Source organism: Neofelis nebulosa, chromosome 15, assembly GCF_028018385.1.
Source record: "Neofelis nebulosa isolate mNeoNeb1 chromosome 15, mNeoNeb1.pri, whole genome shotgun sequence".
Lineage (NCBI taxonomy): Eukaryota > Metazoa > Chordata > Mammalia > Carnivora > Felidae > Neofelis > Neofelis nebulosa.
This window is the reverse complement of record NC_080796.1, coordinates 29,180,292-29,194,885: the sequence shown is the minus strand read 5'-3', so window position 1 is coordinate 29,194,885 and position 14,594 is coordinate 29,180,292. Positions and strand designations below refer to the sequence as shown.

The 14,594-nt window shown below is 40.4% G+C and overlaps 1 protein-coding gene across 2 annotated transcripts in view; it reads left to right on the top strand.

Moving 5' to 3' along the window:
• The first annotated feature begins 3,956 nt into the window (after positions 1–3,956).
• Positions 3,957–14,594, top strand: part of HMCN1 (hemicentin 1) — a 481,286-nt gene continuing 470,648 nt past the window's right edge. For both annotated transcript variants that reach the window (XM_058700608.1, XM_058700606.1), the window contains exon 1: positions 3,957–4,310. In XM_058700608.1, coding sequence (XP_058556591.1) covers positions 4,043–4,310 — 268 coding nt within the window. In that variant the 5' untranslated portion in view covers positions 3,957–4,042. The remainder of the gene's footprint in view (positions 4,311–14,594) is intronic.

Sequence of the window (14,594 nt, the reverse complement as noted above, 5' to 3'; positions counted from 1 at the left end):
ATATTTGAAGAAATGAAGACCAAAATTTCCAGTTTTGATGAAAAACATATACTTACAGGTACGAGAAGCTTGATAATCCCTAGGTGCACGAGGGGAGAAACCAAGAAACATGAGGGGAGCCACACCAAGTCACATCATATTCAAACTGATTAAACACAGTGGTAATAACAAAACTCTTGAATGCATTAAAGAAAAAAAGATACAGATCATATAAAGTAACAAATGTAAATACGATAGAGATTTCTTACTGGGAACAAGGCAAGCAAGAAGATAGTGAAGTAATATCTTTAAAGTACTGAAAGAAAAATAAAAACCTATCCATGTAGAATATATTACCCGGCAAAAAAATGTATATATATACATAGCTTTCAAAAACAAAGGTGAAATAAAGACTTTCAAATGCACAAAAGTGAAAGATTTTTTCCCACCAGTAGAACTTCACTACAGGAACCATAAAAGCAGGTCCTTCAGGCAGAAGAAAAATGGTATCACATGTAAATCTGGATCTATACAGAGAAGTATATATATACTTCAGGAATGGTGAGCACCAGGAATGGTGAGTACATGGGTAAATATACTTTTTTCTTATTGTTTAGATCACTTTAAAAGGTAATTGACTATTTAAATAACAAAACAACATCAGTGTAGTGTGAGGTTTAAAATACAGTGATGTAGGGGCCCCTGGGTGGCTTAGTCGGCTGAGCATCTGACTTCAGCTCAGGTCATGATCTCATGGTTCATGGATTTGAGCCTTGTGTCAGGCTGTGTGCTGACAGCAAGGAGCCTGGAGCCTCCTTCAGATTCTGTGTTTCCCTCTCTCTCTGCCCCTCTCCCTCTCACACTCTGCCTCTTTCTCTCTCTCTCTCTCTCTCTCTCTCTCTCAAAAATAAACATTTAAAATAAAAGAAAATAAAATATAGTAATGTAAAATAAAATGGATGACAACAACAAAAAGGTCATGAGAGGAGTAATGGAAATATACAATTCTAAGGTTATTTTATTATACGTGAAGTAGTGCTATTCCTAGAAGGAAGATTGTGATTAAGTAAAGATATATACTGTAAACCCTGAATAAGCTAGCAATGAAGATATAATGTAATCATAAAAAGTATTCAATACATCCAATAGAAAGCATAAAAAAAGGAAGAAAAGAGCAAAGAATCAAGAGAATAGGAAAGAAATACCAAGATGATCGATTTAAATCCTACCACATCCATAATCACATTGAATGTAAATGGTCTAAACAGCCCAATTAAAAGGCAGAGATTATTCGATTACATAAAAAAAAGCACAACTGAATTGTATGGTGACTACAGGAAACACACTTTTAATGTAAAGACACAAATAGGGTAAAAGTGACAGGATAGAAAATGATAAATCATTCTAATACAGATTGAAAAAACTAGAGTGGCTACATTATTATCACCAGATATATTTCAGAGCAAATAATATTACCAGGGATAATGAAGATAACTGCATAATGATAAAGGTGTCAATTAGTTAAGAGGATATAACTCTAAATGTTTATGCATCTAATTATAGGGCTTCAAAATGCATAAAGCAAAAACTCACAGAACTGCACTAAGAAATAGACAAGTCCACAATTATAGTCAGCAATTTCAATACCACTGTCCAAAACTGACAGAATAGGCAGAAACCAGTAAAGTTATGAAAGACTGGGATAATGCTATTGAACAACTTGACCTAATTGACATTTATAGAACATTCTACCCAATAACAAACATTCTTTTCAAGTGCTCCTGGAACATTTACCAAGATAGATCATTTAATCCAGATTAGGTAGGTACTATCATTCTTTTCTTTTTTTTTTTTTTAAGTTTATTTTTGAGAGAGAAAGAGAGAGAGAGAGAGAGAGAGAGAGAGAGAGAGAGAGACTGAGCATGAGTGGGGAAGGAGCAGAGAGAGAGGGAGACAAAGAATCCAAAGCAGGTTCCAGGTTCCTTGCTGTCAGCACAGAGCCTGACATGGGGCTCGAACCCACGAACTGCGAGATCATGACCTGAGCCAAAGTCAGACGCTCAACCAAGGTGCCCCATCATTTTTAGTCTTTATGGTGGAATAAATGAAGGTATGGAGTTAGGTAATTTACTAAAGATACAGTTATTGTCACAGCTGGGCTTTTAACCCAGGGTATCTGACCCAGAACTCTTAATCACAGGCTCTATGACCTTCCTTGAACACCTGGAACAGCTCAGTTCTCAGTGAAAACTCTAGGACTTATAATGCAATCCTTTTTAAATAAACAAAGGAGGAGGCTACTCAAATAGCATTCTGTAAATACTACTTGGAAAGGAAGTACTTTCCCCATCTCCTCTCATATTCCCACTCAGCCCAAATGGCCTGTCTGCTTCCTTGAAGTGACATGACTTATAGGTATCATAAACTCATGTCCCACTGCTGTTGGGTCTAAAAAAGAAGACAGTTGCAGACTGTAAAATACTGGTGAGAGCTGGCTCTTCCTCAGGCTGCCTCTGGGTGAGATGGGTGGTCTAATGCACAAACCAACGTCGAAGATGCACGTTTGCCCCTCTTTAGAATGTCAGGATCCAGACAACTCCTTTTCCACAAGGGAAGCACGTTTTCATTAAAATGAAGAAAGGAATCCCTAGCTTATGGTTGATTTTCTTTGTCTACCTTCTTATCTCTGTTATTAGTTATAAAATGTATATAACAATTACAACACGGAAAGCCTTTGTAATGTTTTCCAGGGCGAGGTTTCCTTACTTATCAGCAAGAAAATGCCATGGAGGGGGAACACCTTTGTAATGCATCTTTGGCTAAGACTTGGCACCTGGTTGTTCTATGGGAGGAAATGTGAAATGGGGTATTATTCGGCCTCACCGTGCGAAGGAGAGGATTCAGACTGCTCAGGAGCATGACCCTTGCTGATGAAACTTTAAAAATCAGTTTTCTCTTCAGTATGCAGCCTTTCTCTCTCCTCATCCACTCCCCTGAACTTCCATCCCGTCTTCACATCCAGCTTTCTTCCCTTCTCCCTAACTACAGTCAGTGGCTCCCCAGTTCCTGCCGTGTCTCTCATTTCCCTCAACAAGCCCCTTTCCTTTTCCTCCCGCCGTCTGGCCCATCCAGCTCTCCCCTCCCTCCCTCCTCTGTCCCTGAGGAGATCAAAGAGTGACAGTGAAGCTGCTGCCGGGAGAGACGTTTCCAGCTCCCCCTCCTGGCTGGGCTGAGCCGTGGGGCTGAGAGACTGGAGGCTGGGCCGGGGCGTCTTGGCTTCTGGGGAGGGGGAGATTAGGAAAGAAGACTGCAGCCGCGTTGCACACAGTAGAAAAGTAAAATTCTCTTTGTGCTAGTTAGTGCGGCGTCCCCTCAGTTTGGGATTTTGCCACACATTCTTGAAAGCCATTGTTTGCACTGGGGTCCCGTAGGTTAGGAGCAGCGCGGGCGGGAGCGGAGCCGACCCTGGGAGAGCTTCCCCCGTCCCGCACTGACCCTACAGTCGGCGGAGAGAGCAGTCGCTCTCCGGGAGTGGGGCGGTGGGGGGCTCCAGCGCCGAGGAGGGGGGGGGGGGCCGCCGCCGGCCAATCAGGAGGCGAGGCCGCTCCGGGCTTGCCCTCCTTGCTCCCGAGCGAGCGGCGCACAGTGGAAAGTTGGGAGCCCGAGTGGCTGGCCCCGGCGGAGTGCGGCGCGGCGGCGGCGGCGGCGAGGGCGGCGGGACTGGGCGCGGCGCCGTAGGGCTCGGGCGGCCCCCGGGGCATGGGCCGGGCGCGCTGCCCTCTCTCCGCTACACGCCGCGCGCGGCCCGCGGGCACCTAGCCGTCCCGGAGGAAGCTGCGTCCAGACAAAAGCTGCGGCATCTCCGCCCGCTCAGCCCCTGCAGGGCTTCGGGGTTGGTGCCGGTCCGCATCGGACTGTCGCCTCCACACTGTTTTGCTAGGTCAGAGAGCTTTCGAGAGCCTAATGAGTTACTCTGCGTGTTGTTGAGGAAGGCTAAGCACAGTGCTTAGGCGCCCAGGAAAAAAGGAAAAAAAAAAAAAAAAAAAAAAGGAAAGAAAAGACAATGATTTTCTGGGACATCGTCCACACTGTATTCCTGTTGGCTCTTCTTTATTCTTCCCTAGCTCAAGATGCAAGCCCCCAGGCAGACACCAGGGCTGAGGATATTCCCGAGGGGGCCTCCACCTTGGCTTTTGTGTTTGATGTGACTGGTTCCATGTATGATGATCTAGTTCAGGTTATCGAAGGGGCTTCCAAAATTTTGGAGACGTCTTTGAAAAGACCTAAGAGACCACTTTTCAACTTTGCTTTGGTGCCTTTCCATGATCCAGGTAAGGGGAATATTTATTCTTTGTGTTTGTTGTTTCTCATGATTACATGTCTTATGCTATGAAATCGTTAAAGTGTTAGGAAGTTTCAAAACTTTTTTTTTTTTTTAATGTGTAGCTGAAAACCATTGTAACAAAGAATTACTCTCTGGCATCTGGGTTTGCTCCCTGACCCCTACTCAGGTCTTGTAGGTGCTGGTACCCTGGTCCCCAAACCTGGAAGTGTGGAATTACAGTCAATACCAGAACCCAGGGTCTTGAGCAAGGACATCGAAATCGGAGTTTAGTGACTTTTTAATTTTAGAGCTAAGGAATGCTTAATTAGGAAGGCAGATTTGGACATGGGTATCTAGCAGCATTACCCTAAGAGCTAACATCCTGGTTGAGAGCACGCTCAGGATAGCTCTCACACAAGAGGGGGAAAACCTGTTGTGTGAGACAGAAGGAAGCTTGTGAGTAATTTGCTAGTGGAACTGAAGAGATGAAAACAGGAGAGAAGCCATTCATTTCTTAACTGAATCTATTCATCTTTGCACCAAGTCCTCATTACTTAGGTTCACAGATGGGCATAAACATCATGTCCCTGCCTCATCCAGTAGAAATGCATGTGATTTGGTTGTCGGTGCTCTTTTAAAGGTAGCTGAATCAAAATAACTGTATTTTTCCCCCTAAAGCCATGGGCTTCAGCTGCTCCACGGTAATAGGATCCGATATACTTTTTTTTTTTCAGTTTCTATTTAAAGTGGCACCTTTCTGTGAGGCTCAGAGGAGCCTCATTGTCATTGCTGAGGGTAGCATTGCAGGGGAACCCTGGGGCTTACTGTCTGACATCCACCTGAGTTTCATTAGCGCAAGTCCTTGCCCAGTTTCTTAAAAGTCCTCTCCCACTGTTCTCCCACATTTTCCCTGCTTTGAAAGTCTCTCTCTTCACTCAGAAGACCTTGACACAACCTCTTCACAATGGGAGGTTCATATTGAGAATCTCAGATTCTTTCTTTGTGCATTTTGACAAGCACATGAGTTCAAACTATCTCTAGGTGTTAAAGAGGGCAGGTTTTAGCTGTCTAAAAGAAAATGGCACCGGGAGAAGTTTAGAGGGAAATAGAACTTTCTGGGGTTTTTTTTGTTTTGTTTTTTGTTTTTTTGTCCTTCAAATGATGAAAGTGAGAACCTATCCTACTTTCCTGGGACATGTGGAAGAGTAGGGTAGGTTTTTCTACATTTCTACCTTGGTGAAACACAAAATGTTCTTTATATTTGAATAAAGAATTAAGTGGTCATTTACTGCTTTTACTGTCTTAGTAAGGCACCTCATGTGTTATGTTTCAATTTATTAAATGTCAAGATGCCAATTATGATGCAGCACAAGACTTGTTGTTTTGGAATAGCCTAAATATGTTTCTTCTATGGGGATATAGCTGAAGTTGGCTGAAAAACAAAGTCAAAATTGTTTTCTCCAATTAACATCACAATTTCCTCTTCCCCAAAAGACTCTTATGAGATGATGTTGCTGCAAACAATACACAAATTGCCTCAAGACATAAATGGAAACTGGATCGTCATGATATTTTGATGTGATATGAAAAATTATTGGAATAAATTGTATTCTGGTGTGCCTCTTTCCAATTGTTACCAAATGGGAAAGGGTGCTGTGGTTGACTTTCCTATAGTTTAGCAATCTCATTGCAAAGTGGGGGAAACTTGGCATGCTAATAACAAATGACTAGTAAAGTAGAGCTTTTTTGAAATAATATGAGAAAATGATTCCATTGGTTCATAAAATTAATTGCATGTGTAATTCAGCAAAATTATTAATTTTATTGTAATTCAAAGTAGAAGTGGCCAAGTATTTATGTTATCTAAGACTATTGAAAGTATTTCTGAAGATAAAGAGGGAGATAGAAGTTAAAACATACTAATAACCTTTATTTTAGTTTGCTAATTCACTTTACTGAATTATAATATTATCTTTGTGTGACATTTGTGTAGTGTGTGTGTGTATGTTGTGTATAGTTATTAAGAGTTTTTGATTCTCTTATACTTTTGATTGATCAGTGTGGGATGACAGAAGGGGCCTTGAATGGGGTTTGGCTGTTTCAGTGTGTGACATTAGAAAAGTCAGTTTACCTATTTCCTCATCTATAAAATGAGAGAATTGAGTTTGAACATCTCTCTTTTTTTTTTTTAGGGTTTCTTCTTCTCCTTTTTTCTTTTAGATTTGAGCATCTCTAAGTTCGCTTCTGACTATGATATTTTATGGCTGTCTGTTTTACATGTGGTTGTTTTCACAGCTCCTAACACATATTCCTATGATTGGGTGCTACAACTGACAGGGAGAGAAATAATGTGTGGAATTTAATATAAATAATTATAACTTTGACCACCGACAGCTTTTCAAAACCCTTTGACATCTGCTGTCTCATGTAGCCAGATGAAATAATGGACAGGATCTGAGATATACTCTGAGGCATTTGACAAAAACCCTTAGGCCTTTTCACATGATTGCTTTGGACTTCTGCATTAGGGGGCACCTGGGTGGCTCAGTTGGTTAAGTGTCTGACTTCGGCTCAGGTCATGATCTCATGGTTCGTGAGTTCAAGCCCTGCGTTGGGCTCTGTGCTGACAGCTCAGAACCTGGAGCCTGTTTTGGATTCTGTGAATCCCTCTCTCTCTGCCCCTTCCCCACTCGTACTCTGTCTCTCTCTCTCTCTCTCTCTCAAAAACAAAAAAACATTTTAAAAAATTTAAAAAAATTAAAATATGTAGAATACACAGACATACATGAGGTGGAAGTCTAACAAGTTAACAAGGAGGTGATAAAATCCTTCAGAAAATGTGTGCATAGGGAAGCTGGTGTTGAAGGACCAAAAATCCACCCATGGTTGGAGGAAGTACCAGAGAGGACGAGGACCATGAAAAGTCAAGCCAATCTTGTGAGGCTAACTGTGCCTAAGATGGGCTTTTCACTTCTGTGATTACATTTAATGTATTAATTTCTAACAGCTTTATTGAGATATAATTCCCTTGCCATATAATTATTCATTTAAAATGTATAATTCAGTGGGGTGCCTGGGTGGCTCAGTCGGTTGATCATCCGACTTCAGCTCAGGTCATGATCTCGCAGTCTGTGAGTTGGATCCCCGCATTGGGCTCTGTACTAACAGCTCACAGCCTGGAGCCTGCTTCAGATTCTGTGTCTCCCTCTCTCTCTGCCCCTCCCCGCTCATGCTCTGTCTCTCTCACTCTCAAAAATGAGTAAATGCTAAAAAAAAAAAAAAAAAAAAAAAAAAAAATTTTTTTAAATGTATAATTCAGTGAGTGGTTTTTAGTATATTCACAGGTACATGCAACCATCACCACAGTCAGTTTTGGAACATCTTCATCACCTCCAAGAGAAACCCTGTGCCTTTTACTTATCAGTCCCTTAGCTCCCTTACCATCCTCCTCCCAGGGCGAAGCAAGCACTAATTTCCTTTCTGTCCATTGATTTTCTTGCTCTGGCCTTTCATCTGAATGCAGTCATATAATATGTGGTCTTTTTTGACTGGCTTCTTTCACTTTAGCATGTTTACAAGGTTCATCCATGTTATAGCATGTGTCAGTACTTTATTCCTTTTAATGGCTAAGTAACATTTAGTGTGTGGATATACCACATTTTGTTTAACTGTTAATCCCTAATGGATATTTAGGGTTTTGGCTATTAGGAATAATGCTTCTGTAAACATTTATGTACAAGTTTCTGTGTGGATGTATGCGATGTTATAATTTATATAAGAAATATATGTTGGGGCTTCATTCCCATTTCTTACTTAGAGCTCCTGAAACCCTTATAGTATCCTAAGTGATGAGAACTATAAAATTGTGTTTTGTTATGTTAATGGAGTGACTTTTGGATCCCACCTAAGGACGGAGGCTGGTTTCCAGGAGATTCAACCATATGATTAAAGGGTTGGAACTTTCAGTCCCACTCCTGACTTCTTTCTGGGAAGGGGAGGGGGTTGGGGGTTGGATCAACTGCCGGTGGCCAGTGGCCAAAGATTTAATCAGTTAGGCCTATGTAATGAAGCCTCTGAAAACACATATGAGGACAGGGTTTGTATTGCTTTCGGGCTGGAAATTTTGGGAAAATGGCATGCTCAAAGGGGGCATGGGGGCTTTGCAACCCTTTCTGCATACCCTATGCATCTGGCTGTCCCTAAGTTATAGGCTTTTATAAAAAATAGTAATCTAGTGAGTAAGTGGGTTTCCTGAGTTTTTTGAGTCACTCTGGCAAATGAATCGAACTTAAGGAGGGGGTCGTGGGGACCTCTGATTTATAGCCAGTTGGTTGGAAGTACAGGTAACAACTGGATGTGCAGCTGGTCTCTGCAGAGGGTGGCAGTGGGGGTGGGCAGTCTTGTAGAACTGAACCCTTCACCTGTGGAATCTGGTGGTATCTGAGAATAGCTTGTTGTGATATGAGGAAACCCCTCATTCCCACATCGACATCGGGTGCTCACAACACCAAAGAATGTATATTTTCATTTCTTTTGGGTAGGTACCTAGGAGTGGAATTGCTGGGTCACAATAACGCTATGTTTAATTGTTTGAGGAACTGCCAGACTGTTTTCCAAAGCATTTGTACCATTTTACATTCCCACCAGCAGTGTTGAGGGTTCTAATGCCTTCACATCCTCACCAACACCGGTTCATTATTGAACTTGTTGATTCTTACATATTAGTTTTTACTGTGCTTTTTACAATACTCAAAATGCATTTCTGTCTTCTCAGAACACAACTTTGAGGAGAGCTGATGATCTTCCCTTAACTACAGCTCCTTTTATCACTCAGTCTTCCAATTCCCCTGTCTGTAAGACAGGTACCAGAGACAGAGGAAAGAGAATAGGGCAGTGTATTTTAATGAGTCACTTTATATAAAGAAGAATTCTCTTCACCATGTCTCTGGTTTTTTCCCCAGGATATATTTTACCTGTCTACATTCATTCATTCATTCATTCACTCACCTATTCTGTTTCAAGCGTTGCTTCAGACACTGGGCCTAAAACAGGGAACAAAACTGACAAAAGCTTCTGCACTAATAGAGCTTACATTCTACCAGGGAGGCAGGGGCAATAAAGAAAATCATTAAAATACATATGGTGTGTTTGTTGGCGCTGATTGGTCTGGAGAAAATAAAAAGCAGAAAAAGAGCATGAGGAGTCTGAAGTGTGTTGAGTGTGTTGACATTTAAAATATGGTGGTCAGGGAAGCTCCCAATTGAAGAGGTCACAGTTGAACAAAGACCTGAAGGAGATGAGGGAGGGAGTAATGAGAATGTCTGAGGAAAGGCTTTTACAGGCAGAGGAACAATACATGAAATGTTCTTGAACATGCAAGAGCATCCTGACATGTCCAAGGAAACTTGAAAAGACCAAAACACACTGGGGGAGAGGGAGCAGTTATGAGGTGAGATTAGAAAGTCGATAGGCTACATCGTGAAAGGGCTCATAGGCCACCGTGACTTTGGCTTTTCTCTAAATGAGACGTGGAGCCATTTTAGGGTTTTGAGCGGAGTAGTGACATGATCTGACTTACGCATCCACATAATCATTCTGACTATTGTTTGAAAATACTCTAAAGTAAAGCAAGGGCAGAAACAGGAGGACAGGAGACCATTGTATCATTTGGGCACAAAAGGGTGGTATATCTTGGGTGAAGTTGGTAGCCGTGGATGTTTGGAAAGAGAGTTGGATTCTATTTTGAAGATGAGATCAAAAGGATTTAATGATATGTGAGGAAAGAAGAGAAAGCAGATGCTGAGGATTTGTCTTGAGTGAATGGAAGCATAAGATAGCCATTTATGGAGAAGAATGAGCAAGACGCAGGTTTGGGAGTTTGGAAGAATGAGGCTTTTATTTTTTGATATGGTTAAGTTTGAGACGTTTTTTGGTACCCAAGTGGGGATATTAAGAAGGCAGTTGGATGTATGAAATTAAGGTTCAAGGCAGGAGGCCTTGGTCAGAGATAAAAATTTGGGATCCAAAGGTATACATAGAGATGGTAGTTAGGGTTGTGAGTCTCAATGAGTCCCTAAGGGACCAGTTACTTGAAGAATAGCAAGGGTCTGAGGACACAGGCCTGGGCCATCAGTCGTTAGCAGTCAGAGAGGTGAGGATAATCCAGCAAAGTAGCCTGAGAAATTGAAGTCAGAGAGGGAAGAGAAGAGTATATTGAACTAGAAGTCAAGAGAGGAAAGTGTTTTCAGGAAGAAGCACTAATTGGTTAATTAAGAGGAGGACCGAGAATTGGCTAGTCAATTTAGGGATGTGAGTGTCATTGGTGACTCAACAACCATAGTGGAGTGTAGCGATGAGAGTGAAAGCCTGTTTGGAGAGAATTCAAAAGAGAATGGGAGAAACATAATTGGAAACCTTTGGAATTATATTGTCGTTTCCAACTACTGGAATGGTTGCTTTGTTCATGAAGCTAAAATTCAAATTAGTTTTGATAAATGATTCAACCAGTATTTTACAAAGTGCAAATTCAATGTATTAGGAAGAATATCCAACTTGGAACAGAAGATTTGTGTTCTTTTCCTTATTCTGTCATTCGAGCAAATTATTTAACTTTGCCAGACTTCTTTTTCTCTACCTATAAAATTAGTGCCTTGCGATGTAATTACCAGTTTGTGATTTTAATGACTATAATATAGTGAAAGATAAGTGACTGGAAAGAGATTCAAAGTAGCAAGGACTTGATCCATTGGTAGACATATCAGCATTACACATCTCTGCACTTGAAGAATTTCACTGTAATAAAACCCGGGAGCCCTCAGTGACTTTGTATGATTCTTTCTGCAGGACTTACACGGTATTAAGAAAGCACTCTAGGACTTTTATGAAAAGATTCTCTTAGAAAATTTTTCTCAGCAATAGTAAAATCACCTGAAGTCATCAAGAATGGAAAGATTTTTACAAGGAAAATATTGCACATTTAGACTTCGAAAACCTTTACAAATTTATATGAACCAGACTTCAAATTGAAATGTTTGGGTTTCAATATGTGTCAGAAAAAGAGTTACAAAGCTATCAGTCTCTTTTTGCTTCTAGCATATTCAACAGGAAGAAGGGTTTTCATGAGGAAAAGGATTGGTCTTCAAAGTCCCGAGAGAAATCCAACCAAAGGCAATGAACGAACATTAAAGAATGAGAGATTTTGGGTGGACAATGATAACTTTGTTTCCTAGGATAATAGAATATTTTAACCTGGGAGAGTGGATACTATGTCACTGGATGTTTTCTGAGAATATGTAGAGGTTTTTTTTTTTTATGGACAATGAAAACTTTCTCTCAAAGTGTAAGGACCAAATTTTGATAAATATGTTAAATATGTTAGGGATATTTCTTTTTAAAAAATCAGTTTATTTTAAGAGAGAGCACAAGGGGAGGGGCAGAGAGAGAGAGAATCCCAGCAGTCTCCATGCTCTGTACTGAGCCCTGATGTAGGGCTTGACTTGGGGCTCGATCTCATGCCCATGAGATCATGACCTGAGCGGAAATCAAGAGTCTGATGCTTAACTGACTGAGCCAGACTGATGCCCCAGGGATGTTTCTATTTAACCATATCTTCTCTGACTTCCACAGAATGGTGAGCTTTTTTTGTTTTTGTTGTTGCTGTTAAGTTGAGGAGCAGCCTTCTAATTGATTGTTGGAAAATCAGAATTTGGTTTTGCTTATGGTTTGTCTCTGGTCAAACAAATAATAACCATTCTCAGTGGTCTTTTTTTAAAAAAATATTTATTTATTTTGAGAGAGAGAGAGGGAGCGGGGGAGGGGCAGAGAGAGAAGAGAGAGAGACTTCTGAGCAGCTCTGTGCTATTAGTGCAGAGCCCGACACAGGGCTTGAACCCATGAACCATGAGATCATGAGATCTCATGAGATCTTACGACCGTGAGATCATGACCTGAGCTGAAATCGAGAGTCGGATGCTTAACCAACTTAATCACCCAGGCAGCCCTCCCAGTGGTCTTTATAATTCTGCTCACCTATCTTTCTCTCTGACTAGACATTAACAGGGACTGCTCTGTTAATCTCACAGGCCTGGAACACAGTAGACAGAAAGTGTTTCATGGAATGAATGCTGGGAACAAGAACCAGTGACTTCTCTGGGTATTTTAATTTTGCCTTTCATGTCTGTGACTTTGCTTTTTAAATCCTACCAATCAGAAGAACAAAGCTAAACAACATATAAGTTATTAATTAAGCCTTTTTGGTGATGCATATGTCCCGTCTAAGATTGAGTATGATTTGGAAATATCATTATGATCCAGGTAATGTCTGAGTCTTAGATAGTCATTGAATGTTTGTATAGCAGGTGAATTTCAGAAAGGGTGGATTTCTATGCAGTCTGGAATGTCACAGCTGAACTACCTTTAATTTTTAACTAAACTGGCCAAAAGAGTGTGACAACAAATAAATTAATTTTTAAGTAGCACTGTAAACAAAAGATCCACATTATAGTTGGCTTTCACAAGTCTACAGGGATTCTCAACCCTGGTTTTATCTTTTTTTCTGGTAAATTTCTGTGAGGATTCCCATATCTATGGAGAATAGGAAAAATTTAAAAATAGACTTATGCCAAGTGTAAGGTGTAATGAAAAATCAGCTTTCCCTACTTGAGTAATGTTATGGTTAAGTAAGACAATATACATGAAAGTCCTTTACAAGCGGTATAGAATCAATGGGGTTGCTCTTGATTATTGAATAGCTCATATTTGTCTATGAAGATTGAATAGGTGCTAGAGTGAAGCTGGTGATGAAAAAAATAGTAGAACATTTATACAATAAGACTAAAAAAATAAAATAGAAAAAAAATGTACTTGATAGTGTGGCTCTTACCGTATGGGCAAAGGACAATTCAAATAAGCCCAAATCTAGTCCTATTCTAATAACAATGTTTGAGAAACATGTATTTTTCGCTTCATTGGCCCCTTGAGCCCTTAACCACTGCTTCATAATTGGGAAACCAGCAAGAGAATTAAAAAATCCAAAGATAAGCCATCATATTCATTGATTCATTTATTCACTCATTCATCAGTCAATAATAGGCTTCTTACTATTTGTCAAGGATTGTGGTAGGTGCTTTTGATTAAAAAATAACGAGGCATAGCTTACAAGAAGTTAACAGTCTATGGGGAGAAGAGCAAGAGAAACAGCAACATTATATACCAATATCTAATACCAACATTAGCTACATTTTATAGTAGAAAGAAGCACAGGGAGCTGTGTGAGCCCAGAGCAGTGACCCTGATACACAATTCAAAAGGTGATGGTCCCCGAAGAGTTTCTGGAAGTGTAGTCTGGGCTGAAACTTGAACAAAGTGAGGAGTAAAAGCAGTTTAATCAAAATATTAAGGAGTTTGGATTTCATCCTGGAAGCTATCAGGAGCCTAGAAGGATTATATGTGAGGAGTGACATAATTGGGTTTTCATTTTAGATCTCAATCTCTTGGATGGATTGGAGCAAGGCAGTCCTGAGAGCTGGGATGATCCATCACAGTAATTCAGGGGGGAGATATTGAGGTAACTTGGGTATAGGAAGAAGGTTATAGATTTGTGAGCTATTAAGAAAGTCCAGTGGACTGGACTTGGCTCTAAGAACATGGAGAGAAAGGAAATAGGATTCCCTGCTTAGGTTAAAACATGAAATTGGCATTCAGTGGAAGAGAAAATATATGTAAAGTTAGCTTTAAGAGATACCATTACTCTCAGGCCTCTCAGGCTGATAGCCTTGAATATAATAAGCTCCTTATACCTTAACCTGCCTAAAATAAAATACCAACCAAAAGTATGGGGGGGTCAATGATGAAAATGAGAGCCACAGAAACAGCTTAGGCATGGTGCAACCCAGTTCTTTTTTTAATTGAGGTATAATTGACATATAAACATTATGTTAACTTCAGATGCACCGCATAATGATTCATTATTCGTATCTTGTGAAATTATCACCATAATAAGACTAGTTAACATCTGTCACCATGCATAGTTATAAATATTTTTGTCTTGTGATGTGAACTTTTAAGATTTACTCTCTTAGCAACTTTTAAATATGCAATAGTGTTTACTGCAGTCACCATTCTGTACACTATATCCTCATGACTGACTTATTTTATTATTGGAAGTTTGTTACTTTTTGACCCCTTCACCTATTTGACACCCTCCCCAACCTCTGTTTGGCAACCACCAGTCTGTTTTCTGTATCTGTGAACTTCGTTTTGTTTTTAGATTCCACAGATAAGAGAGATCTTA